The following is a 26,792-nucleotide window of genomic DNA, read 5'->3' as shown; positions in this document are numbered from 1 at the left end:
TTTTAAGATTAAAATACAATCTGTTTCAGGTGACCATTATCCAGATAGTTCAGCAGGGATTTATACAGTTCAGCAACAAACATCTCTCTTTGAATCAAAATTTAAATGCTTTTCATTTTACAAGTCTGAAAACCTACCACATTTAACTATATTTGTTAATACTTGTACAAAAAAACCCAACAAAAATATGGAAATGTCTTTACAAGTTTAAGAAAACAACTTCAAAGGAAATAATGACATGGATTAAAACAACAAGTTAAATATACACTTTACCATCCAAGTCAATTTCCAAGACAAGAACTGTATAAATCTGAGTGACTGGAAATGGCAAAACATGATGATAGCTGGCATGGTGAAGCTACTTTACCACATCAGTAAGGATGATCCATAGTGTTATAATAAATGAAGAATTAAAAACTACAATTAAGTTTTTTTTTTCAATATATTTAGCCAAACTGAGAATAAAATGGACAATTGATTCATATTGATTAATGTAATGAAATTTTGTATTTTTTTTACTAATACACAGAGAAAAATTTTTAACATCTTTTTAAGATATTTTATTTCTTTAAGCCAATGGTTACCAGTTACATTGTAATAGTAACCTCTACCACTGAAATCTCTTTATAGACAGTGGTCTAGTTAATTGGAGACCCAATATCATTCTCAAGTGATAATTCTCGATAATTCTTTTAATCAATCTCTAATTTTCACTCATTATTTTTATTAGCAGAATGTGATTAACTAACTCCTGGCACTCTTTCATTGGCTCACAAAATTAATAATCAGTCCCTCATAATTCCTCATTTTTGGAATATGAACAGAATGATCTATAAATATCAGCCACTTTATTAGAAACAGCATCTTGATGCCATGTTTATGTTTGCCTTGGTCACCGCTCAGTTTCTTACCACAGGGATGCCATTGGCTGAATGTTTGCAGATGACCCAGCAGTGATGCTGACCCCGGTGAAAACACTAATGTGTCAATAATACTTTGTAATACTAATGTGTCACTCAAATAATATTGGGTCATGGGGCATGCTGTGGTCAAAAACTGTGCAGTGATGCACAGAGAGTGACTGACTAACTGTGGACACTGTGGACAACAGATCCGCTATAGTCTAATTCATATCTTGGAGCTCTTATAAAATGCATCTCTAATAAACTGGCCAATTGGAATGGTGAACGGTAAGGAGGCGGATGCATGTGCAGAGAAGAGCGAGATTTATTAGGGGCAAATCCAGATCCAGAGTCGTTAGGGTAGTCCAGGGTCATAGAGCCAACATAGAGATTCCGAGAACGCATGACAACAAGCAAACAAAAACACGTGAAGGCAAACAGGGGAAGCAGGCTATAACAGAGGCTAGGAAAAACAGTCAGACTAGGATATGCAGAGTACAAACTTACGAGCATACAAACACAGGCTTTCGGACATTCAGTGAACAGCAAAGACACAAAGAACAAGACAGGGTTTAAATACATGAACTCAGTAATACTAGAAACAAGGAACAGGTGTGGAAAACCAAACGAAGGGCAGAGAAAACTAAACTATGGAATGGAACCAAAATGCAAGACAGGGAAACCATGGAAAAGGGAAGCCAGGCGGGACTAACTGTGACACCAATGCAACATTTTTATTTTTTATTTTTACTTCTGACATACATTAGCATTCAATTATTGCACAATGCAATTGACATTCTATGTGTATGATTTACTTATTCTGTAATTGAATTTTCTTCAGCAGGAAAATGATAGTAGATGTGTATTCATACATTTTTTTTTCTCCACTGTTCAGCTGTCCTGAAGATATGCAATAATATGAAACTCGTTTTAATCTGTTGGCGAAGATTTGTATCAAAACCCCTTCACAATTGCTTTCATTCACTTTCAAAATTACTTACTGCACTTTTCAAGTGTCACATTTGATTCTAAATTCATATGCAGCTGAACAGACCAGCTTGCATTATTATGGCTACAATTGGTGGCCTGGATATGTCTAAAATAAGGTTACTGACATCAAGTGGAGGATCAGAGTCATGACACCTTGCATTTGCAGCAAAGTTGTGGCAAAGTTGTATCCCAGGAATCATCATGTAATAACACATTTTTCTGTTACATTGTTATCATTAACTAATTCATTAATTCATTCTAAATAAATTATTTAACAAAGGTTCCATCTGCTATCCATCTGTTTTTGTATACTGTTTGTATGCCTTGTATATGTTAAATTTGAGCTCTCCGGTACAGGTCTACTTGATCACAGCCCAAAATTAAATTTCAGTGAGACTGCACTTAAAATCTGATGCCTGGCTTTATTCGTAGATCTAATCTCACTTTTCCTGACTTCTCTTTGTTGGTCTCTTGAAGCCTATAAAATTTGCATTAGCTGTCCTGAAGTCTACCTATTATTCCCTCTCATCTTTTCCTCCACACTTTTGGGTTCCGCTTCTGCATTCAGCCTCTTCTGTCGCTTCTTCTGGATCTTCTGGATAAGAAACCTAATTCTTTTCTCTTCCTGCTGCGGGAAGAAAGAGGAGGCCACTTTCCTGTGGAGGCGTTGGGCATAGGCCTGCAGGATGGCGAGGCAGTAGGCAAGAAGGTAGAGCAGACCCAGCAGGACAAGCACACCTGGCTTCAACTCGCTTGGCCTGGCCTCACACTGGGATGTGTCAGAGCTGACAGTGACATGGTATTCTTTGCTCACATCCACCAGCACCTGCTGCTTGCAGATCCTAAAAATTTCACAGATGGAATAAAGATATTCAACCTGGTAGAGAATAAATGAATGGAGAGAAGCAGAAGAACACAAATGATGTTAAACACATTTGAAGTAACTAGCAGATATGGAACATCAGCTAGCGATGAGAAGTGAAATGCTAATGTTCTTGGAGCTAAGAAAATGGCACTTTTTCATAGTTCACATGAAATTAGTGATTACTGTTCCTATGTCATGACAAGCATTATAGCCACCTATGTGACTAGCAGCAAGATGTATGCAAATATGAACAAAATGTTCATATTTTTGAATATTAGTTTAGACTTTGCTAAAATAGTGGGATCTACCTTAAAATCCATCTGTATGGTAATATCAGTCGATGGGATGTCCATAAGCCAAGGCCTAGCTGTTATAACAAGGTAATGTACAATGTAGTCGAGCAGTATCAGAATGGTGGTCATCAAAAGATAAAGTGTGATGAGTAGAATGGGAGTTAAACACTTGATCAGTTCTCTTTTTGCCAATTTAAAGCTGGTGGAGTTCATGCCGTTTTTCACGTCCTTGGCTTCAACGTGAATCCCTATATCAGCTGCCGTATTTCGCAGCAGCCCTGTGACGTAGATATTATCAAACCTCACTGATGTCAAGTATAACTTTAGGTACATGGTGGATTCCATGAGAAGATATAACACAAAAATAGTAGCAAGTATTCTGCTTGTGAGCAGTCTGACTTCCTCTAATTGCTGTTTGACTTTTGAAAAGTCCTCCTCTACGTCTTCGCTTAAGGTCCTCAAACGCTCTCTTAGCGTCAGAACATTGACATCCGTGGAGTGGTCAAAGATTTGTACATGCGGCACATCCATGAACATTTTATCTTTAGTCTTTTGAAGTTCAGTGGTCATGTTCTTGCTTAGGTCTAGATCTAATGAGTTGAGGAGACTGTGAGCAAGGTTCTCAGACATGCATTTCATGAGATGTGTAATAGTAGTTATATTCGTGACAATGTTAGGCAGGACATAAAGTGCCACAATCATTGCACACATGGACAGGACGAGTTTTCGTCCTTGTCTGGTGCCCAGTGTTGGAAACATCAGTGTGAAGGCACAGCGGAAAGGGTGAACAAGAAACAAAAGGATGGCTATGACCCCTGCATAGATGCCTGCAATGATGGCTGCAGGCTGCATTTCATACATCAGAAGCCCATTGAGCCAGTAGAAGAGCAGTGCACCCGTAACAGTGGAGATGGCAAGGCAGCAGAGCAGGAGGGTGAAGATCTGTGCACCATTCTTTGGAGTCGGAGTGGAGTAGGAGAACCAGAGGAACTCCACACTGTTCCTCACCGATGTTCTACCAGAAAGAAAAAATGAAAATGATGAGATAGCTTTGACAAATACAATTCTGTGGAGCAGGCAGTAGGTATGGCTCTGCTGTAAACCCCACTGCCATCATTGCCCCATGCCTACTACTCCGTAAAGGACTAACATCATAGTTTACACAGCGTTAGTCTGTCTGCGGATAAACCTGGTAATGGGCCCATGTTTCCAGGCTTTGTCCTAGAGTACTCGTGCACGGCACATTTTGACGGGGCAGGGAAAACACTACGGTGTGCAGTACAGGGCCTGAGCTGAGAAACACTGAGCTTGATTAGCTGGCATTTCCCTGAATAGACAGAGACTGACAGGAACTATGTTCTTCTCATGCAGTTAGATGGCCAGAAAAAAGATGTTGCTGTCAGCCAAATAACCATCTGTGCATATACATTTGAGCTATGGCATCTTGAAAGATAAATACTTTATGCTGCTTGACTGAAGTATACAGTATTTGAGTTGCTATTTTTAATTTAAATCCATTTTCACACCAGTGTTATAAAAACAGGAAAGAACTTTGTACATGTGATAAATAGTTATGGCCAGACTTTGCTTGCACAGATGATGAAGGACCTCTGCCTGAAACATGCTGCTTCTCTGATGAAGGACTTGAAACGTCCTCTGTTCAGGACTGCAAACCTTGGGTACTTCACTGCAATTTTGATTTTCTCACAAAGAGGCCACAAGGAAAGCAGGTACAGCCAAATACCTACAAAGAGTGAGGCAAGTCCTAGGAAATCAGCTGAATAAGGGACAAGATCCAGGCCATCAACATCTATGCTCTGCCAGTCGTCAGATACGTCATTATTACGTCATTGGCATAATAAGTTGGTCTAAGGATATAGAACAACAAGACAAGGAAGCTCCTCACAATAAATAGAGAATTTCATCCCAAATCCAGCACTCTGAGACTGTACACTAAGCAGAAGCGGGGGGAGGGGGGCATCAGAGCCACTATCCATGAAGATCCAGCTAAGATCCTACTAAGATCCAGGGGTGCACCAGGGTGATGGCCCCAAGTGATGAAGTGCTTAGTGAGTACATCAGACAACAGAAATCTGAAGAGAAGAAACCAAGAGAAGGCTTGCTGATCGGTTTGTTGAACACCTTCAGACCATCAGAATCAAGAATTTGTCGTTTACAGTGGCAAGGCATTTTTAATACTAACAGACACTGCATTAATAACATATGTGTTTATATTGCCAGTTGTTGCTATGACAGCAATGAAATTAGGAAACTTAAAAAAGAACTGATCTACACTCCTGAAACTTTAGAACCCCATGGAATGAATGTTGTGATTTAAACAGCTACTTTTTTGGACCTCTGTCCAAAACATTCTGTTTCTCTTGTCTCTGGTACTCGGTGTACTACACACACAACCTGGAGTATAGTATACTCCAGTTACTCACCTGGAACCTTCTTGCCTTTGATCAAGCAATTAACATGTCAGTGCTTAATCAGGATTGTACATTCTTCAACTGCTGGACTATACCATCTTCTGTTTAGACAACCAATTGGTTACATGTGCTTGGGCTAAGACCAGGCTTACCAAACATATCACATTTGTTCGAGGGGTTTGAGAGACAGCCTTCCAAAGGGCTTCCAGGTCAGCTTCATTCCCAACAAAAATAACAACCACTACTAATTGTCAGTGTAGTTTACATAATTCCCAGGATAATTATAAGGCAAACAGTTAACAGCTACATTCAGAAAAACCATAAGATTAATGAAGAAAGATAATATTAAGACCAAGATTAAATATATTGCCTGCATAATTCTGATCCTACCCTACTCTGAATGCCAGGGTTTACTCAGACAATTTATAAGGAAAGTTCATAAGAAAAACAATCCTAGACATCCTATTGTAGCTGCTTGTTCTTGACCAACACAGATAATGTTTCAGTTTCTGGATGACATTTCTCAACCCACTGTTCCGTCCTTAACTAAATATGTTAAAGATTCTTGACACTTTTTACAAACACCTAAAAGAGTAAACACAACCTTCCGACTCTCTATTTCTTTCAAATTCATTAAAAGTTTATACTTCTTCATCCCTAATGAATATGGTTTATGAGCTTTACAAAAAAGAAAATGATTTTCAAAACCTTAAAACATTTTTAACATGTATGCTACTGTGACACTGCAATTTTTTTAAGGATCAATAAAGTCTTGTATTCAAATTGTAGTGAAGTACACAAGGTTTTCAGTTTCCACAAGATTTAAAAAAAAAACAAAAAAACTTCTGTGTCATACACAAGGTCAAAAACAGGACATCAGCTTCATCAGCTGTGCAAGCAAAATTCTTCTTTAAGTAAATGTATGAACTTCTATCTATCAATTATCTATGAACAAAGTAAATTTAAATATCTGTAAAGTAGGATGGCGCTGACTATACTTACTCTGGCATTATAATTTTGGTGGCACTATACTTGGTAAACAATAACACTGAGAGGAAGTCACATGACAAACCTGAAAGAATGCCATATATTCCTTGGGGTCATTTTGCAGTATGCAGGTTGATAGATGTGTCGATAGATGGATGGTTCGGTTAAAAGAGTCATATGGTAAAATGTCGCAGTGGCTACTGCACACACCGATGCATTCACATGTGAATACAGACCCATACATACAAACAAAAAAACCCTCATGATTCACAATCTTGCTCAAATTCACATGATAAATTCGCACACATGCTGACACATTGTGAATCCACAAACCCACTACATGCTGACGTGGTGAGTTCCTACAGAAAACAAAATAAAATATCTTCATTCTAAGTAACTACACTTACTGAGTAGCCCACCAGTTAATTTAAGCTTAAAACTTAAATAGACAGTTGGCAAGCAACATTTATCCAGGCATATAATAAAAGGGAAGTATGACACACAGACAGTTTAAAACTTTAACTTCTCTAAACAAAACTGGAATAAGTCCCAACATAACCTGAGTGACTCAGAAATTAATTCATATATTTGGAGGACATTTAGAATGAGAGAGAGAGAGAGAGAGAGAGAGAGAGAGAGAGAGAGAGAGAGAGAGAGAGAGAGAGAGAGAGCACAATCAAACCAAATAAATAAATAAATAAAATATAGTCCTTTATTCTTGAACATTAACATTGAATTCACCTTTCTACATTTTGCATATATTAAGCATTTCTGTGACTGTAATGCTTACTGGTAGACACAGCTTTTATTGATTGTTTACACTAAAATTAAAAATAACACAATTAGTGAAGCCCAGATCTGCACAACTATAAGCACCATCACGCCCTCATCGGCATGCAGTCAAGACCACATTCACACATCCAACAATCACAGTGCTCAATTAATTCCCCATTCCCAGTCATGCACTTACTGATTAGAACCCACACCTATTTTACCCCACAGGTGTTGATTCCCAAAGCTTTGCATTGGTTTTCTAAAGCCTAACGTCAAAATCGCTATCATCACTCTTCAGAGCTGTTTCCTGTGCTTCTTTATAAACGCAGTCTTTTGATCAAACTTTTGGCTCCTACATTCATGCCTTGCTCTTGCTTGACGAACATCTTATAACCACATTCTTAGCCTCAAACATTTGCAAAACACTACACAAAGTGTAGTTACTTTTGCACAAAGTAAAATACTAAATGTACTTCTCTACATTAGATACAGAAATGTAATATGATGTAATTTCTTTGCCATTTCAAAGCATTGCCTTTCAAAACGCCACACCTATGAATCAACTTATCAAACACAGACAACAGGTGTACAGACACTTGATTTGTAAACTTATCATTCATAAAAACTATAAAAAGGCAACAGGTGAGCTTATGTATTCTACAAAAATGGTTTGACATTGAAAGACGGTGAACAGAATTCAGCCACATCTTGGCAGACCTACATAGGCATGAATGCATAGAGGTAATGTAATGTACACTTCAGTACTGTGTTACTAACATACACTTTAGTATTGTGCAAATTACTGGTGACAGAGCTATTTTGAATGTCTCTGTCCAACATTTTACTAATATCACAATGCACACAAGGTCCTTACAACACAGCCCACATACTCATGTTTTATACAGGCTATAAGGGAAAATATATATTTCGATGGATCTGCTCTGGTACAAAACTAGTTTCATCAGCATCCCTTCCTCAAGTAATCCTTCCTCAATCCTCCCTGGTGGTAGGCTTATGAACCCCAGCCCTATGTCAGGATACCCCTCACTCAAGCTGAGCTTTTTTGCTACATGCTAAAAATATTCACTTGCTGGCCCTCTGTTAATCAGTGTATAATTTCCTACAGTTGGTTAAAAGAGCAATAAGGCATTCCACCCCCAGTGATTCTTCTTCATGTTACAAAACAGCCGTTATACTGACACCTAGTGGCCTGGATGTATCAGAGATTCTGTAATAAATGCATTTGAAATATGGAAATTTGGCTCATTTCATATGAGGTGTACTTTATGGGGGAAAAAAAAGTTAAAAATAATAATTAATCACTTTCATAAATATTTGTTACTTTATGGTGGCAAAAATGTCTGATTGCTCCTTTAAATACTGAAAGTGATACAGTGATACAAATTTACAAACTCTCTCTCTCTTTCTCTCTCTCTCTACCTCTCTCTCTCTCTCTCTCTCTCTCTCTCTCTCTCACCTTGCCTCTCTCTCTCTCTCTCTACCTCTCTCTCGCTTTACCTCCCTCTCTCTCTCTCTATCTCTCTCTCTCTACCTCTCTCTCTCTTTACCTCTCTCTCTCTCTCTCTCTCTCTCTTTATCTCTCTCTCTCTCTCTCTCTCTCTCTCTCTCTCTCTCTCTCTCTCTCTCTCTCTCTCTCTCTCTCTGTGTGTGTGTGTGTGTGTGTGTGTGTGTGTGTGTGTGTATGTGTGTATGTGTTTATACTTTTTTTTAGTGGTCAGTGAATCATGTACAGAGGGTTTTAGAGTCACTGTGCATTGTATTCCAGTACTAGGTCCCCTGCAATTGAATATGACATTATTCAAAACCAGGCCATTACTCAAACCAGGAAGGAACTCTATGACCTCTTGTGATCACAGTTTATCTGTAGCTGATACAGCTGCAAAAGAGTCTTACTTAAAAGTGAAACTAATGTTTTCTAGAGAAGTAAAAAAAAATGGAAGTAAATACAAAACTTCTAAAACTGAATAATGTAGAACTAGCACAGTCAACAACAAAATAACAGATAAACATTTACCAAGGTAAAATGTTACAATACAAATACAAATACTGAGATTAAAAAAGGTGTCATGATTTTTATGGCTTCAAAGTTGGTGGGCTTGTAGTTAAATTTGTTGGCCACAAAGTCAGTTCCTGGCACTGGCACTAGAGGGCACTGTTCTATTGGTTTTAGTTGGTTTTAGTCTTCAAGGTTTGTAGCATGAAAAAGGAAAACATAAAAAAAAACCGCAAAAATAAACCAACAAACAAACTGAAAGTGAGATGCCACTATTTATCAGACCTGTAAGGAAACTGATTTAGGACTGTGTGTGTGTGTGTTTGTGTGTGTGTGTGTGTGTGTGTGTGTGTGTGTGTGTGTGTGTGTGTGTGTGTGTGTGTGTGTGTGTGTGTGTGTGTGTTTGGCTTTCTCTATCCAGTAAGGTTAAATGCTGGTAATGTAGTTACAGTCATTGTGGTTGCTGTAGTGTTGAGAGTCCTAGCCCAATCTGGGTAGGTGTGCAGGGCGAACAGGTGCAATCCCCATGTGTTTATAGCCAGAGACGCACACAAGATGCCCAGGATGTTCATCATAAACCCAGTCTTCACCTGTAAAAACATCATCACGAGAAGTTGTTTATTAATGGCCTCACAAGGACCAGCTCTGAGTCTGTTAACAGCAAGCGAAGACAACGGTAGTGCCTGTGTGATTTGAGTCTTGCCACCCCTTGTGACACCATGTTAAGGCTTTTATGGAGTGGCTCGATTGTTTTCTGAATACTCTAAAAACAAAATTACTACTGGTTGTACATTGAACGCCAGTTCCAAAACTGCAGTTCCATCGGTTCCAAAACACACATATATATATATATGTGTGCGTGTGTGTGTGTGTGTGTGCGTGCGTGCGTGCGTGTGTGTGTGTGTGTGTGTGTGTGTGTGTGCGTGCGTGTGCGTGTGTGTGTGTGTGTGTGTGTGTTTGTGTGTCACTCTGATAGTGTAGCATTTACCAGTGTTTTTAGTTTGTATTTTTGTTTCTCTGTTGGTTTTACTGTTCTGCCTCATTTACTCTGCATAGAACTTCCATTTTGTAAAATCTTTTGGCCTTAGAGCTTAATGTACTTAGTAAATATGTCATATAAGAACTTAAATTTGTGCATACATTTACTACATGATAAAGGAAACAGTGCACTCAATGAAATTAAATGTGTGTACAGCTTCTCCATGTATTATTTTTCACATGATCCTGTATATCTCTGAAAGTGTTTATTGGTTTAATGGAAGCCTATTTAGTAATGTTTTATAGATAGGAACCATAGACAGCAATAGAGAGCAAACAGTTTTTGCTTTAAAAAAAAGTCTAACCCTGCATGCATTTGCTACAAGACAAATAAATAAAGCAAAATTTCAGTGGTGACCTCCTGCCAGCCTGATATTTTTCCGCATACCTACCATGTCTTTGACCATGAGGTGTCCTGAGGCAAAGGCAATGGAATTGGGAGGAGTGGACACTGGAAGCATGAAAGCATATGAGCAGCCGATCGTTGCTGGAATCATGAAGTACAGGGGGTTCACGTTGACACGCATGGCCTGCGAAGAACAAACAAGCGAACATACCAGCAATGTGAACCTTACTACCCATGTACGCCTCTCTCACTGAACATGCTGATGCTTTCTGTGTGGCAGTGGTGTGCTGTCTGCTCTGCTTATGAACACCCTCTCACTAGTTCAGCGATGACTGGGAGGAAGATGATGATGGTTGCGGTGTTACTGGCGAACTCGGTGAAGCAGGCGATGAAGGCTGTGATGAGAATTGAGGCCACAGCAGGAGGAACATGAGCTAGTGGCTGCAGATGCTTTCCAATCAACACAGCCAATCCAGATTCCTGTTGCAAGGCAAATGAATCAAGCTGAACTAAAATAGCATGAGCAGAATGGAGCTGATCTGAACTAAGCTGCGATGAAATTGACTTTAAGTGAGTGACTGAATACATATGGTTTAAGTTTCCATTGCCTTGATGATGACACAGAAGTGTATCCTCTTACTCGACTCAGGAAAAAAAACAGTACATTAACTTGTTCAAAAACTGCTAGAAGCAAGCTCTCTAATGTCCCTGATCCTGATAACTTTTTAGTCGCATCAAGGGTAGCTGTGAAGAATCTTTGTCTCTCTCTACCTAATCTTGCAATTAAGGCAATCAGGTTACCAGATCTGCCTTCTTCCAGCTAACCAATATTCCTAGCCAAGAAATATATTCTCATTGCATGATGCAAAGAAACTAGTCCATGCCTCTTGGTTGGATCAATGCTTTTGCTGCATTAAGAGGAGTCCTTATTAGGACCTTTATTACGCATTACTACATTGGCTGCGAGTTAAATCAATACAAAATACTATTTTTAACATAATATTTATGTGACATCTTTGCCTGTCATGGCTCATAATGACTGCTTTGATCACAAGATTTTATTGGTGGCTAGAATTATGAAAACTACAGAATGGGGCAGAGATCCTTTGTCCTATGCACCCCCACCTATAGAATACCCTTTCTGTCTGTGTTCATGACTCATGACTCAGTTTCAATCTTTAGGTCTGGGCTGAGAATCTACTTATCTACTCAGGCTTTAGTCATGGGGAGAGAGATATACCTCTCTGTGTCTCTAAAGATAGCTAACAACCCATTATGAAGGAAAAACAAGCATATCAGTCTAGAATCAGTGCCATTATTAGCCAATGGACTTTATTATTATTATTATTAGTAGTAGTAGTAGTAGTAGTAGTAGTATAAGATATGTAAGATATAATTAATATGAAGAAATAATATGAAGAATTCCAATGTCTGGCTACTTTGTTGTTAGCTGTCACTTAGCCTCAAATCACATGGCAACCTTACATGGCAGGAGCAGAGCAGAAGGATGCTAAAAAAGAAAAAAAAACCTTCTGCCCACTGCCAGCAGTGTGTCAGGTAAAATGACAGAATATAAACCAATAAAGTGTATGTGTGTCTACCTCACAGCCCTTCGCCATAGCAAAGCCGCCACCCAGGAGAAGGACAATGTTCCAAGGCACACACTCCTGAGCTCTCTTCCACGACAGCAGAGGCACATATGGGGTGGTAGAGGCTGCAGACAACGGTGAGACTACACATTTAGCTTCTTCAACATTTTACCTTATTTACTCATTTCTGAATGATATTTATCCTGTCATATTATGGGCATTGTGGTTACTCAAAAATAATAAAACAATGATTTTAATTTCATTTTAGGTGTCGAAGTAAACATTCAATTCAACTGCTGATAGATTTCCTATTTAAATTTTTCAAAACAATGACAGATTATTCTTCTATTAATCAAAACAAACATTAGTTTAAAAAAAAATAATCACTGTTACATAGAAGGCTAATAAACACACAAATTTTGCTTTACCTTAATGTTTTAAGAATAAGCTCTAAAGAAACTCAAAGAAAGAAGTTCCTTTAAATATCTGTGCATATGCAACAGGAAGACTAGAGAGTAATTTCTAAAATCTAAAAAGAAAGCATGGTACATTTTTTTTTTTGTGAGATTACTGTAATTACTGTAGCACCGTGAGCTCAAGATAAAATGTACTAAGCTAAATAATTAACATTCCACAACTTATTTATTGTGCCCCAACACAGGAATATCCAGGAATGACATAGCCTACATAAGACACTGGGTGAGACCGTCACTGCTCTATGGAACGTTACAGTGGGTGCAGAGCACAGCGTGTGAAGGTTCTGCAGCAGCAGTCTTTGGAAGTTTGGTGGAAGTCAGAATCTTAAACCAATCAAATATCAGTACTGTTCTCTGGTCCCCACCAGCACACACTATTATATATAAAGATTTTGTTACATTTACATTGATAATGTTTTTCTTTTTTCTTAAAGCATATACAATAAAGTGAATAAAGTTACATGTTGTGTATTAAAAGTAATCTCTGTAAAATTAATCTAAACATAATCATCAGAATATGAAAGGCAGTAACTATTTAGAGATCTAAGATGCCTGCCATATTCCAGGCTTGCTACATCCATGGGAGAACCTGTAGTTCATCTGCTCTGAGATCAGTGCCAAGTACATGTGAGTATGGTGTGAACTTGTGCTCTGACCTCGAGGGTTGAACCACCACCGCAGCGAGGGACGCTGGGAGGGGAAGAAGAAAAGGATGGAGACGATGAAGACTCCTGTGACAGCATCTGACACGTACCTGCACACATAAGACAGAAAACATGAGGAGAAAAGTACAAGGAAAAAAATATAGCCTCATTTTCTTTGACTTAATGTAGTCCTTATATATTCTTTTAAATCTTGCTTCAGAAATCAGACTTCTCATATGCATTACAAAAGCCTTTAACAGAGCCTAGATTTGTGTTCAGTTTAACTATCCATTAACCTCAAACCCTGTTGAAGCCTTCTGCTTTCTGGTCTGAAGACAATGTTGTTAACCATTATTTAGGGTAACAAATTTAGCAACCCACATTAGACTCTGCGTGGTTCATAATGGACCAAGATAAGCTCAAAGTATGTCTCTGCCTTTGTCCAAAACTCACTTCTTCTGTGTATGCTCATTAGTACACATGCTGTGGTGCAGTGTTAGTACAGCTGAGAACCCCGTAGAGTGGGTGTTGAAGCTCCTTCGCTCCCTCGTGTTCTTCCCCTCAGGGAGAGAAGGGGGCGGGGTGATGGTGCATAATAACAACAGGTTTTCTTTGTGGCAAGTTAGACAGCAGCGTTTACCGACACTGTCTGTCAGTCCTGGCTGATTGAGGGTACGAACATCTATAGTATCTGAAAACGTAAATAAACATCTTGCAGATGTACAGCCTATAATAGTGAACCACTGAACCTGCTGTACTTGGTGATTATTGATATGGCAACACATGCTAATAGTCTCCTTACAGTCCATAATTCTTAACCAAGTTCATGCTGCATCTAATGTTACTGAGGATGAATTGTTGTTTGGCTCTATTAAGGATGTCATGCCTCTCTCTCTCTCTCTCTCTCTCTCTCTCTCTCTCTCTCTCTCTCTCTCTCTCTCTCTAGTCAGAGAAAGGTCAGTTGGAGACTGTGGAAGGAGATATGCTTGCCAGGATCTCTGCACCTCATGTCACTGTGCATTAGAATGATGGGGATAAAATGTGTAGTAAAGACAGGTGATGGCTCTCTGAATCACTCTCTGATTCTTGGATCTCTCCATCGTTATCACCTGATGCAGAGGTTCCCTGTGTTTCCATGAATAGGTTGCTATGTATAAGTTGAACTTATTCTAACACTCTGGTTGCTGGCAAGCAAAACACAAGTTAGACAGCTTTTATTAACAATGAGTTTATGATATATAAAAAAAATAAAAACAACTACAACAGAAAATACTGCTATTATTTTTAGACTGCAAGGCATACTATGACATAAAACACTCACTATCAAGTGTGAGATAAAGCACTCACCAGTATCGACACATTGCCACCAAAGTTAGCCTGCATAACACAACCAGGAATTAACTCCGACCATTACTAACAAATATTCCACAAAAGCTCAACAATTAACAGCACTGTGAAAAAAAAAAGGCCCATGAGAGTTATGCAACATAGCTGTCCCAGGAACCAGAGAAACACAGAACCAGCCTCCAGGAATGTGATACTGGATTCAAAGCTCTTCCCAGTCTTGCTAATGTATTCATGACAATAGTTAGCAAAGAAAGCTGATGCTTGGCAGGTGAGTGTGCTCACAGCATGTCCTACCCCAGCCTCCATCCTAAATCACCAAGATGAACTTAAATGCTGCTTTTCAGAATTTGAGTAGTTTAGGTGGGAAATGAGCATTCTAAAAGAAGATTCCTTTAAAAGGTAAGAGCAGCTTGTAACTGTTCATTTACTTCCTTCTTGTTTCACAGAAAACACTGCATTACAGAAAGTTTTAGATCCAGATGCCTGATTTAAACTACCATGTAGAAATGCAGAAATATAATAGTTTTTTCATATGTGCTGTGTGTGACCTTGATGGATTCATTGCGCATTATGACCTTGAAAGTTTGCAGTGAAATCTCTGACATTTTGAATCTGAGGCTTCAGAATGGGCATTTATGAGATAAGCATGCTCGCAGAAATAATCTCAGCCCCCAGAGCTGGAGATTCTGTGTCTTACCCTTTGTTGAAGAATATGGACCACCCTGTGACAAATTTAGGGTCTCTGGTAAACAGGAGGACAGCAAAGATAATAAAGAAGAATGAGATGGATCCCTCTGCAAAACTACAAGGAGAGAAGAGGCTATATAAGGTTGCAGAAATATCAGAGAGATGTCCAATCCACTAAAGATATGATGGTATGTGTTAACAATAATAGCAATATGAATTTATAGCAGACAATGTTGGGAGTAATGAGATGGAAATGTCTTGACACAGAAACGTCTACACATAAAGCTTAGGTACCAAAGACCATATATGCAGGCCAACACTTGACTGTGCTCATTTCCTAAACCATAGTAGAACTAAATTATGAGAAGATACATGACAGCTAAGACAAGAAAACATTCCCAGGGCATAATACACTCAGTGGTCACTTTATCAGATAGAGCAACTTCATAGCTAAGACTATAGGCTACCAGTCCTTTTTGGTGAGTTCTCAGGTGTTTGCTGACTGACTTTAGTACTTCAGAGGGAATTCTAATTGACTGTCAGATATATAACAGCCAATTGATGAGTTTGTTTTCATTGACTGTTGTTACAGCATTTAATTCTCAATGAAGTACACAATTTATAATCTTTCATCTTGAGTCTATTGTTCATCGAGATCTGATTTTTTTGTGTGTGTGTGATGTGTGAAGTGTTCCCTTAATTTTGGGGGGGGGCAGTGTATATTTTGAAGGGATATCATAAAGGGATATCATTTTATGTGTTCTCAAAAATTGTGCATTTTTGTATTAAATCTAAAATCCCAGTGTAAAGTCTCACTTGATGGGCCCAAGCTTTTTGTAGTCTTCATCAATGATTGCTCTGGCCTTAGCCTCTGCAGCTGCGTGGCTCTTTTGTTTGCTTACACACAATCTAAACAAACACACACACACACACATCCACATGCACATACGTATGCACACAAACCATGCATACAAACACAGTCCAATGCACACATTCATGCCCAGATCAATGCACACAGACTGGAATAAATTAATATGCACAGGACATACATACAGTTTATGCATACATACATGTGGGCATCAGTCTGTGTTGATGTAGGCAAACATACATGCATACATATCAGATTATGTGTGTGTGTGTGTGTGTGTATGTGTATGTGTGTATGTGTGTGTGTGTGTGTGTGTGTGAATGTGTGTGTGTGTGTATGTGTGTGTGTGTGTGTGCGTGCATGTGCATGCGTGCGTGCGTGCGTGTGTGCATGGGTGTGTGTGTGTATGTGTATGTGTGTGAATGTGTGTGTGTGTGTGTGTGCGTGCGTGCGTGCATGTGCATGCGTGCGTGTGTGCGTGGGTGTGTGTGTGTGTATGTGTATGTGTGTGAATGTGTGTGTGTGTGTGTGTGCGTGCGTGCGTGTGTGCGTGGGTGTGTGTGTGTGCGTGTGTATGTGTGTGAATGTGGGTGTGTGTGTGTGTATGTGTATGTGTGTGAATGTGTGTGTGTGTGTGTGTGTGTATGTGTGTACCGTGAGGTCAGTCCTCCATAGAGGATCGCAATCCAGATCCATGCAACGAAAAGGAAGATGACCATGAGCGGGAAAGCGAAGACAATCCATGACCCGAAATTGATCAAGTCACACTGTGGGAAGTAACTGCAAAACACAGTTACCTTCGTTCACTGAAAGATTTTTGTTGACCAACATGCTAATCTCTCATACTGCAAGAAAATGATTTTCCCCAATAGGTAACATATTCTCAATCTATAGGTTAACTGAAAACTGAACTAAATCTGCTTACAATTACATTTTTCTTCCAGATTTCACCTGTGAACAGCAAAACATCTGTGCTTTTACTGGTGGCATTCTTGAGCCATTTAATGAAAATCCTTCCTCTGGGCATCTCTCATTTTCTGCCTACTCTTCCTCAGCCATCCTCTATCAAGCCTTAGTTACAATCTAAGTGCTGGAGTGTTTATACTTGCCTTTTTTTCAATGGTCCTCTTGTAAGTCGGGCAAAGTGCAGTTAGTATTTACACATGTAAGGATTAAGTAAGGACAGTAGTTCGACCTGAACTATTTGCACAGATTAAAGCCACAGAGTCTGTCAGACAGACAAAATGATTGGGTTTAGATGGATTAGAAGAGCACAAAAGATTAAAATAGCTTTGTATAGAAATTTGCTATGGGGCTATGCATATGAATTGCATGTTGTAGCAATTTTTCTTTGAGTGTTTTTGAGTGGTGCATTGCCATATGTATTTCCATGGGGATAGCATCAGATACTAAACATAATTTTAACTAACCTAGGCAACCTACATCTCAGGCTAGCACACCAGAATGACCTAAAACTTCAAGTCTATGAATTACGCAAAACGAGCCGACTGGGCTTATGCTTACACAAGATAATCTTTGAGGTCTGAGCAGTTATTGCGATGACCTCTTGAACTTTTAGCACTCCCTTGATTAGTCATCAAAGAGGAATTAAGGTTAATAATCAATGTAGGTTATCTCATGAGTTACTGAGGGAATTATTTCACATCTTTACTTCACAGCTCTGCTAATCAAAGTCCACTGCCCTTTTTCGATGGTACACTTTTTGAGATTTGGGTGACATCAATTATAAGTCAGCTGTCGAGACAATGATTAAGACTAGTCAAACTAAACAATGTCATAAGACCCTTTTGATTTTAGAGCAACACGCGGTGTATGTCAGAAAGATGGCTGCCCGTGACTATGCCTCTGTTTGTTTGATGAACTGTGGATTCCAGAGATACACTGCTTCCTCCCAGAATGCATTACTTCTTTACTGTTAAATACTGCTAAAAATCTTTTTTCATAGAAATCTCAAATTTATTATTTACATTTATGCCATTTAGCAGACGCTTTTATCAAATAGTCTACTCATAGAAGTATCTTCAGCTTGAACAAATAGGTTAAAGTCCCAAAAAAAAAAAACCCATAACCCAACATTCTGCCAAAAACAAGAGTCAGAGCATAAAACTAGATTGAGTGTAAACCTATATTAATACAGTTTCATAAAATGAAAGACAATTTGAATTAAATTACTATCTGCTCCTCAGAAGAATACTTATGCAGGGACACTTAATTGAATTTAAGTGATAATGCCTGTGTGATAGTTCTCCTGCCATGATGCAGGTCTGGAGAGCATTGTCCTACTAGGTCCCACTCACCTCTTGAGCTGGCCGATGAAGATAAGGTTAGGTGCTGTTCCTGTGAGTGTCGCCGTACCTCCGATGCTTGCAGCATAAGGAATGCAAATGAGGAATCCTTTCCAAACTTTCAACTGGTATTCTGCATCTCCCCTGATCTCTTCTAGACTCCTCTCGTCCACTTTTTCCATTCCATCAGCTCTGTGCAGTTGCCATGGATACAGCCGGGACATGAGGATTCAGAATCTGGGTGCATTTGACTTTGCATTGAGGCTAATAAGATATAATAAACTGATGACAGTTTCAAGCACAAAATCAAAGACCAGACTGCTGCTAGTCAATAGCAGAAATCTTAAAATTGTATCTAATTCACACTTTTCTCAAAATTGACAGTTATAATTCAACTACAAGGCATATTGTTTAGTGGAAATAATGCAGTTGTTATGCCAGTACATCCACACTAACATCACATCCATTTGCAGCACCCAAACCTCCTTCATAGTCTTTGGTTACCACATAATTAGTTTGATATGACACCCTGATTTGCTTAGGCCATTATTCACGATGTTATGATGTCAAGGCCATTATCTAAGAGAGGCCATTTCAGTGGACCTGACCGACATTTCATGCAGTTTTGCAGCAGTATCCCTTAATGCCTTTACCTCTCCTCCTCAGTCAGGATGTGCTTTTCTGATGGCAGTATGTGCAGCTTTACCTGACACTGACCTGCAGAGGGAGAACATGGGTGTTAATGTCGATAATGTTAATTCAAACCCACATCTCTCTCTCTCTGAGTTTGCTGTAATGCCCAGCTTTTCTTTTTTCTTAGCCATTACATAATATTTTAATTGCACAGTGTGCTAAGCAGTGTGCTAAGCCCATACAAGTTCAAGATTTACGTTACACTAATGGATTCTGCCTACCTGATGAATAAGACATTTCTCAGCTAATCTTACATGTAAAAACGTAAAAACTCTATGTAAAAATGTTACAGAACCATAACAATGCTAAAGGCTTACTGTCTACAAAAGTCATCGCTCAAAGTTCACCAACTGGATTATGTATTATGGTTTTACAGTCTAATTCTGCTCTGCAAAAGCTGAAATTTTGGAGGAAGACCACATTCTTGACCATGCCTCACTCATAAATTAATTTCATACATTTTTCCATCTCTGTTCTCAGTAACAAAGCTGTCACACCTTTCGACTTCCCAGTCTCCTGCCTGTTCCTTCTTGACTTCCACATGTATCCCGTGGTCCTTCGGCAGGAGTTATACTGAACTCTACCCCATGTTCTAGGAGTCCTTTCCCTTCCCAGAATTCCAATTATCCCTCCTCATACTATAGCCATCCAAAGGAACTGTTGTCTGCAGTTGGACAATATCTTTGTACTACTTTCTACGCAACCCTTGCTGCTGTCACTGAAAGCATGGCAACATTTTTTTCACTAGATTGTTTAGCTATTCCACACACAAATCGTTATACGGATATATGTCTGGCTCCATGAGTATTTGATGTCCTCATCTATTTTTGCCTAAGAAAGAGCTTGAAATTTAATTGGAAGAAAAGTCTTGTGAGTTTCACATTAGTCTCATATGAGATGGCATTAATAGATCACACTGCCTCAAAGCATATAGAATACAGAACAGGATCAGCATGCAAAAGAGACATCAAAGTGTTGAGCTAGACAATAGCTGTTGAATTGGGGTCTGCTTTCCTGATGTGTCTTCTAACTGCATACATATGCAACTCAAAAACACATTTGGATAAGTGTGACAGAAGTGTGACACAGGGATATAGAACATCATGAAGAAATATAGAGAAGCCAGCTCTTCTTAGACACAATAACAACATTACATTACATTATAACAGTTTGGGTGAACAACTGAGCTCTTGCCATGAAAATCCATATATTAGCCATTTCCCCTTTTTGTGTAATCAGTTATATAAGTTTTTGATTTTGTACACCTTTTATATTAAAATTATATTAAAATGCTAAACATTCTGTATTTAGACTTACCTTAATTCATGTTGGCATGTAAAAATAAAACTTGCAATAATGCTTTATAATCTTGTTTCTATTTTGTACAATGCAGACAAAAAAAATTAATATACAAGTATGATTTTTCATTACAAGGGCTCAATTTAAAAAAAAAAAAAGTGTTTACTCACTTACAGCCAGAAAGAAACATGAAACAAACTCATGTACAAAAGGCCACAAATGTACACTCTTAATATTTTATCTACTTACTTTCAGGAACTTCCTTCACCTTGCAGTTGTCCTTCAGTGTCTTCAGGTCTCCAAACAGGCTTTCCAGAATGGCATTAGCGATGGGTAGCATCATGGCTGTGGTTGCAGTATTACTCAGCCACATAGAGAGGAAGGAGGAAGTGATCATCATGCCCATAATCAACCTGGAGCACAAACAAAATGACAGTTTTGGGGATGGCACAACAGCACAATGATACAGGAATACCGTAACTCAAGAGAACAGTTACACCGAGATTGAGAAAGAGTAAAGTAGACTGGAATCCTTTCGGATAGGCCCAAGATTCTTAGGCATATTGAGCTGGTATTTTCCAGCTTTGATTTTATGCACTTTATACCTTTCTATCTGCTAGATGATAGACTCAGGATTAAAAAAAAAGCTTAATATTTCTTGTAAGTCTGTGTAAACTGAATTTCCACTGTGCATTCTGCAACTGCAAAATGCAGAGGGACATCTCAGCAGAGATAGGACAATTGAGTATGTTCATCAATTCTCAGTCCACACTCGTTACTTTCAGAAATTGAAAGTACTTTTCAGGAACTTGGGCATCTTTGTCTGAAAAGCTGGCTGATATAAATGCTCCAGTTAGATCCTTTGATAGGTATGATAACCAGCATAGGGAAATTTCATGGTCAACTAAAATATTTTGCATTCTACCTACAGAAAATCCACAAAATACCTGAACTGATTAAAAAATTAAATAACTTATTTGAAATAGCTTATTTGACAATTAATAATTTTATAATGTTCAGGCAATCAATTGGAATGTGTTCTAACTAAAATCAGACATTTAAGGTGAATGTAAGGCCAGAACTTTAGGTATTGGAATATATATAAAGTGATTAGACATCATGATGAAGGTCGGTTTATGGTGTTTTGTTGTGATAGAGATTGCTGTAACATTGATTTGTGCAAATACAGAAAACATGGCAAACATAGGAAACAGATTGGTAAATATTAAAAAAACTGAAAAGAAACAACATCAATGACCCTATGCAGACTTTATTAGAACAATATTTCAATCCATAAAGGTTCATTCGGTTTCTTAACAGTTCTAAAGGACAAATTCAACATTTCCAAAGCCTGTCATTCTCTTAAAGAAACACATTGTGCAATGCAGCCTGATTAGTTAAATTCCAGCTTCATAACTGTATGCTAACTAACCTTGTTCCTTGATTTCTTAATAAGCCCTCCTGCCTCTGCTTCTTTCACGTCAACTCAACTCTTACCACAGTGTTCCTTAAATAACCACACTGACTTCCTAAACCCCCCACTCAGTAGCTTTGTGGAACATAATATGCTTATATAAGCAAAACATCATTTTAGCTAAAACACAGTCAGAATACATAGCAATGCACATTAGACCTCTCACCAGGCTGGTTTCACTCCAACAATCTTGAGCACCCTGAGAGCAATGCGCCGGTGCAGACCCCACTCCTCAATTGCTGAGGCCATCAGCAGACCACTCAAGAAGAGGAAGTTAGTCTCCAGGAAGTACTGAGGGCAGACCTTCTTGGAGGGTAGAATGCCCATGGTAGGGAAGAGACAGATGGGCAACATGGCAGTCACAGCTAGAGGGAGAGCCTCCGTACACCAGAACAGTGCCATGAGGAGTACCACATACAGACATTTCCCCTCCTGCCAGAAAGGGAGAGGAGATCGAGATGTATTGCATAACAGCTGGGTAAATGAAGAGATATGTGGCTGAAGAATGGTTGGATGTGGTTGAATGGACATTAGGCCTGTGTTATCCCCCCCCCATGTTCTTTAGCACCCTCCAAATAAGTATGCATTATTAGTTTAAATTGTCAATAGCTCTCATTCATTCTTATATAACCATACCATTGTGTATCCAAATTCACAGTACACCGAGATAAAGGGCCACTAGGAGGTTGGACAGGTAATGCTTACATTTATGGCATTTAGCTGACGCTTTTATCTAAAGCGACTTAGAATTATGAGTGAGTACAACTTGAGCAATTGAGGATTAGGCTCAGGGGCCCAACACTGGCAACTTGGCAGTGGTGGGGCTTGAACCAACCTTTTGATTAGAGGTCATGTACCTTAACCACTGAGCTACCACTGCCCCTAATGCTTTGTACTACACCCCTGAAACTGAACCATGATTTCAGTCTGAAAAATTCATGTTTGGGTGATCTGTGATACTATTGATTATTGCTCTGCACTGCTTTTCTAAAATGTAAACCAGTCTGTGTCACACTATGTGTGAGACATAGGATCTTTCTTCCAAAGAATGTTCCTGAAGACTATATAACTTCAATATAAAAGTATATGTCATTCAATTGCCTGTTATAATTGTCTGAAATGAAATCTGGTTGACAAGGTTGAAATCTGGGTTTTGTACATGTCATTCGAGTTTGTTGATAATCTGACAGCCCATTCCTGAGTTCTAATACATTGAAATCCTGCTCTTGGAGATTGACTGATAAGTGGTAGCCATAGTATGTTTAAAAGTCAACATATTTTCAATAATTTGCTAGGGAAGCTTTCCAGTTTCTAGACCCATATTTGAAATGAATAACAGATACACCTAGCCCCAATTTACACACAATGGGATTGGCTGATTTCTCAGATTTCAAATACCTTTTATATGTTATAGTGCCTCTCCTATTGGTGAATGCACCAAAATCAGCAGGCTACCTCAAGCTCCATAACTGAATGTTCCTGTCAAGTTTCATGAGAATTACTCAAAGAGTACCTAAGCAACAGATGTATACATTGCACATGTACACCATGCAGGCATTGACTGACCAGTGGAGACCATACAATTTACATGTCAGCCTGTTTTTGATGTTTGTTGAGTTTTATAAAGTCGTAGATATTTTGGTACCAAATTTCGTTTAATGCTGTGCTGTAAAGCCCCCTTCAGGCTGATAAGACTGATGACTAGAAGAAGAAGAAGAAGAAGAAGAAGAAGAAGAAGAAGAAGAAGAAGAAGAAGAAGAAGAAGCAATTGTAATAATAAAATTACACTGCTGCATTTTATGCTCTGACCCTTAAAACCAGCAATAAAAAGATAGAAAAATTAGAAAAACTTGAACAATTTCAAGAAGGCCCAGCACTACATGTTAGGACCCTTAATTAGTATAGTTACAAGGATCTCTACAACCTATAAATACTTTCAGAGAAACAAACGTCGTAAGTAACCTACCTTCATAACACTGATTATTCAATTAATTTATTATATTGGGGTCAGTGAAAAATTTTAAGACTCATCATCCTAAATATCCTAAATAAGGATCCTAAATATCAGTTTGAAAACCAAAGAATAGAATGGCACGTCCACGTTAGAAATGGCTAATAGGTATTATAAATTTGTTATTTTGTCCAGTGAATCAGAGGTTGCATATGTGTCTGTTCATGATAAATTACATGGTACTGTAAGGCCATACTGGTCGTCAAACACACACACATGGTCTTCTCTTGACGTTAAACTACGTCTTTCAACGAAGATTCACTATAAAAATCGCAACGTGTGCTTACATAACGAACAGTGAACCCTACCTTTGCCGGCAGAACGAACAGCAGCGGAAGCAGTACCAGAGGCGCAAGGAGCAGAACAAGTTGATTACGCACGCACCAGAGTTTTTTGGAGAACTTTACCAATTCCATAACGCAGTTGTATTGTACGGATTGTATTTCTTTTTAGCGGACCCCTCTATTCAGCGTGCGTTGGTGAAGTTCAGACCATCGAGGCTACTTCTCAAGCTTTATCGCCTTTTATTTGTTGATTTTTTAAGCACGGCGGGAGAAGATTAACTATTGGTTTACACGTTAACTCGTCGTGCGTAGTTCTGTTTTCAGAGCTTTTCTTCTTTTGTCTAGAAAGTTTTCAGTTCGACAAAGGGAACTTAGAAGAATCTATATCAGAAATATACTATATCACGGGAATGTAATAAGTGCATCATGTAAATCCTCTTATTTTATAATCTGCTGGATTGTTGACCATATAGAGTGTAACAATGAAGTTCACGATTGGCGCATTCACTTTGTAGGGATAAGAAGACTCGAAAACAATGGCATGAGATGATTAGTCAAATGCCTAAAAGATCGTCTTGTAAAGCGGACAGTTTACTAATAAATATATGGTCATGAATATTTTTCTTTTGTGTTTCGTAGGTTTACTTTGGCAAAAGTAACGAGACTCCTTTATCAGCGAGTGCCGATATGTGGTCTGTTATATATGTTAAATGTAATGCTGTGACTGAGTAAAAGCTGTGGTTATGAGTACGGATCAGTGGGCTACGTTTTAGTCCGGGGTTTGGAGAAGGACGTAAACCTTTCACTTAAGTAGAATGTATGCAGTGTGTGTTCAATAGTATTCGGATGGTTGCTGAAACTGAATGAAAATGTATCAAATGTATATTGAATAATTTTCACCACTGAATGTAACATTACTCTCTTAAACGTGAAACTCATATATTCACAAAGGTAAAGTAATCAAGTCTTTGAACTAAAATAAACCAAATAAACAAAAACAGATATAATTAAATTATTCCTCAAATTTGCTTGTGACAGAAGCATAATATAAGTAGGCAGTTGCCTGTCAACAAAACATTTTATTTAAGTGCAAAAAAAATAAAATTTAGTCATTTGTTAAAATGTAACTATAAATTTAACTATTTAACTATTTTCTGCCAGTTCACTCAAACATCCACCATACACTTTATCAACTCACCAAAGTAACTAGTTATTAGACAAATGATATGGAGTTAAAGGTAAATGCTGTAAATGTAAATGCAAATGCCGTAAATGTAAATTTAATTGTAAAAGTATAATCCATCTCTTTTAACTGTAGTCTTTAAAACCATAAATATTCCATTTTGAATACTCAAAATGATATTTAAGTACCTATGTGGAACATTTACTGTGTTATTCTTCACAGTATAATATGAACAGTCATTCCTCCCAAGAGGATTTTAGCTTATAACCACATTTGAATGAAAGTCTTTGAAAGCTAGCTATACATATAGGCTGGTTCTTATCAGTGACTACAGAGGACATTGACCCTGAGCTCTTCTGTTGAGGCTTAGATATAAATCTCAAACATAAGTGCCACAGCCATGTCAGGACATGCGCCGAGTTAAATAAGAGCTAGCATGTAGTAGGTTGCTCATTTTGATGACTACTGTCTTTAAGTGTATTCATTCTTTTAAACGGCATTCTGGTAGCATTTTAGGTTTCAGCATTCCAGGTTACTGGCCAAAATTATGTGTGTGTGCTGCTGCAGTAAGACTTAGTCTTATTCAAAATGTAAGACAAGGTTGAGAATCTTCTTTGGTTCTCCTTAGGCTTAGTGTTCATCTAGCCAAACTGGAGGTTTTGGAATGGAAAGTGACACAATGAAGCATTTCATTACAGTGTGCAGTTGGTCTATAAATTCAGTTCCATTTCTTTTCAGAAACACAGATAGTTAAAAGAGGAGCAGAACGCAGGGACAGTTCCACTTTGTATGGTGCTCTGGGACACCCCCACCCCCAATAAAAGCACATTTCTGCCCAAACTAATTTTTATTAAGATATCTGGAAAGATACAAATAATCATAAAACTACACAAGTATAAAAATATATAAAAGACTCAAATACTAAAAAGAAGTAAAGACAAATGGTAACAAATTCTAGTTCATAAATTGCTAACAAAACACATAAATAATATGAAATGTTACAAATCCTATAGACCTACAACACAAACGTGCAACTGTACAAAGTTAGAGGCACAACATTTTATAGTTTCCCTCTAACTTGGGCTTCCAGTGGGGAGACCTAAGGTCAACCTACCCCTGCCCCACTTCTCTATGGAAAACCTTCCCAGATAGTAGCCTGCCTAGTTCACAAACAGGAATAAAGGTGTGATGATGAGAGAAGAGGCAGACTGCACTAGTGTATGTTTCAGTGGATTAGAAGAATGGATTAATCCACATTCCATATCAAGGGCAATATAATAGGAAAATGGA

At 38.4% G+C, this 26,792-nt stretch overlaps 2 protein-coding genes across 5 annotated transcripts; both read right to left on the bottom strand.

The window, feature by feature from the left end:
- Window positions 1-1,756: 1,756 nt before the first annotated feature.
- ocstamp (osteoclast stimulatory transmembrane protein) lies at window positions 1,757-7,032 on the bottom strand. The gene is made up of 3 exons (XM_081707820.1): window positions 6,555-7,032; window positions 3,066-4,065; window positions 1,757-2,769 (listed from the first exon to the last, which is right to left on the bottom strand). The coding sequence occupies exons 1-3, from the start codon at window positions 6,731-6,733 to the stop codon at window positions 2,401-2,403; spliced, it is 1,548 nt and encodes a 515-aa protein (XP_081563946.1). The 5' UTR covers window positions 6,734-7,032; the 3' UTR covers window positions 1,757-2,400.
- Window positions 7,033-9,569: 2,537 nt separating this feature from the next.
- Window positions 9,570-25,300, bottom strand: slc13a3 (solute carrier family 13 member 3). 4 transcript variants are annotated; one of them, XM_081707817.1, is made up of 14 exons: window positions 24,344-25,297; window positions 23,591-23,725; window positions 22,191-22,456; window positions 20,800-20,963; window positions 19,212-19,275; window positions 18,571-18,750; window positions 16,907-17,032; window positions 16,201-16,293; window positions 15,395-15,499; window positions 13,363-13,460; window positions 12,243-12,355; window positions 10,960-11,121; window positions 10,688-10,825; window positions 9,570-9,847 (listed from the first exon to the last, which is right to left on the bottom strand). In XM_081707817.1, exons 3-14 carry the CDS (start codon window positions 22,424-22,426, stop codon window positions 9,671-9,673), a joined length of 1,656 nt encoding a protein of 551 aa, XP_081563943.1. In that variant the 5' UTR covers window positions 22,427-22,456; window positions 23,591-23,725; window positions 24,344-25,297; the 3' UTR covers window positions 9,570-9,670. The 4 variants fall into 4 exon arrangements, with proteins under 4 accessions (XP_081563943.1, XP_081563942.1, XP_026884918.1 ...); XM_081707816.1 differs by lacking the exon at window positions 23,591-23,725 and having other exon boundaries at window positions 10,684-10,825; XM_027029117.3 differs by lacking the exon at window positions 23,591-23,725 and having other exon boundaries at window positions 24,344-25,295.
- Window positions 25,301-26,792: the final 1,492 nt, after the last annotated feature.

This window comes from Electrophorus electricus, chromosome 25, assembly GCF_041902795.1.
Source record: "Electrophorus electricus isolate QZ-2024a chromosome 25, ASM4190279v1, whole genome shotgun sequence".
Taxonomy (NCBI): domain Eukaryota; kingdom Metazoa; phylum Chordata; class Actinopteri; order Gymnotiformes; family Gymnotidae; genus Electrophorus; species Electrophorus electricus.
This window is presented reverse-complemented; position numbering and strand designations above follow the sequence as displayed.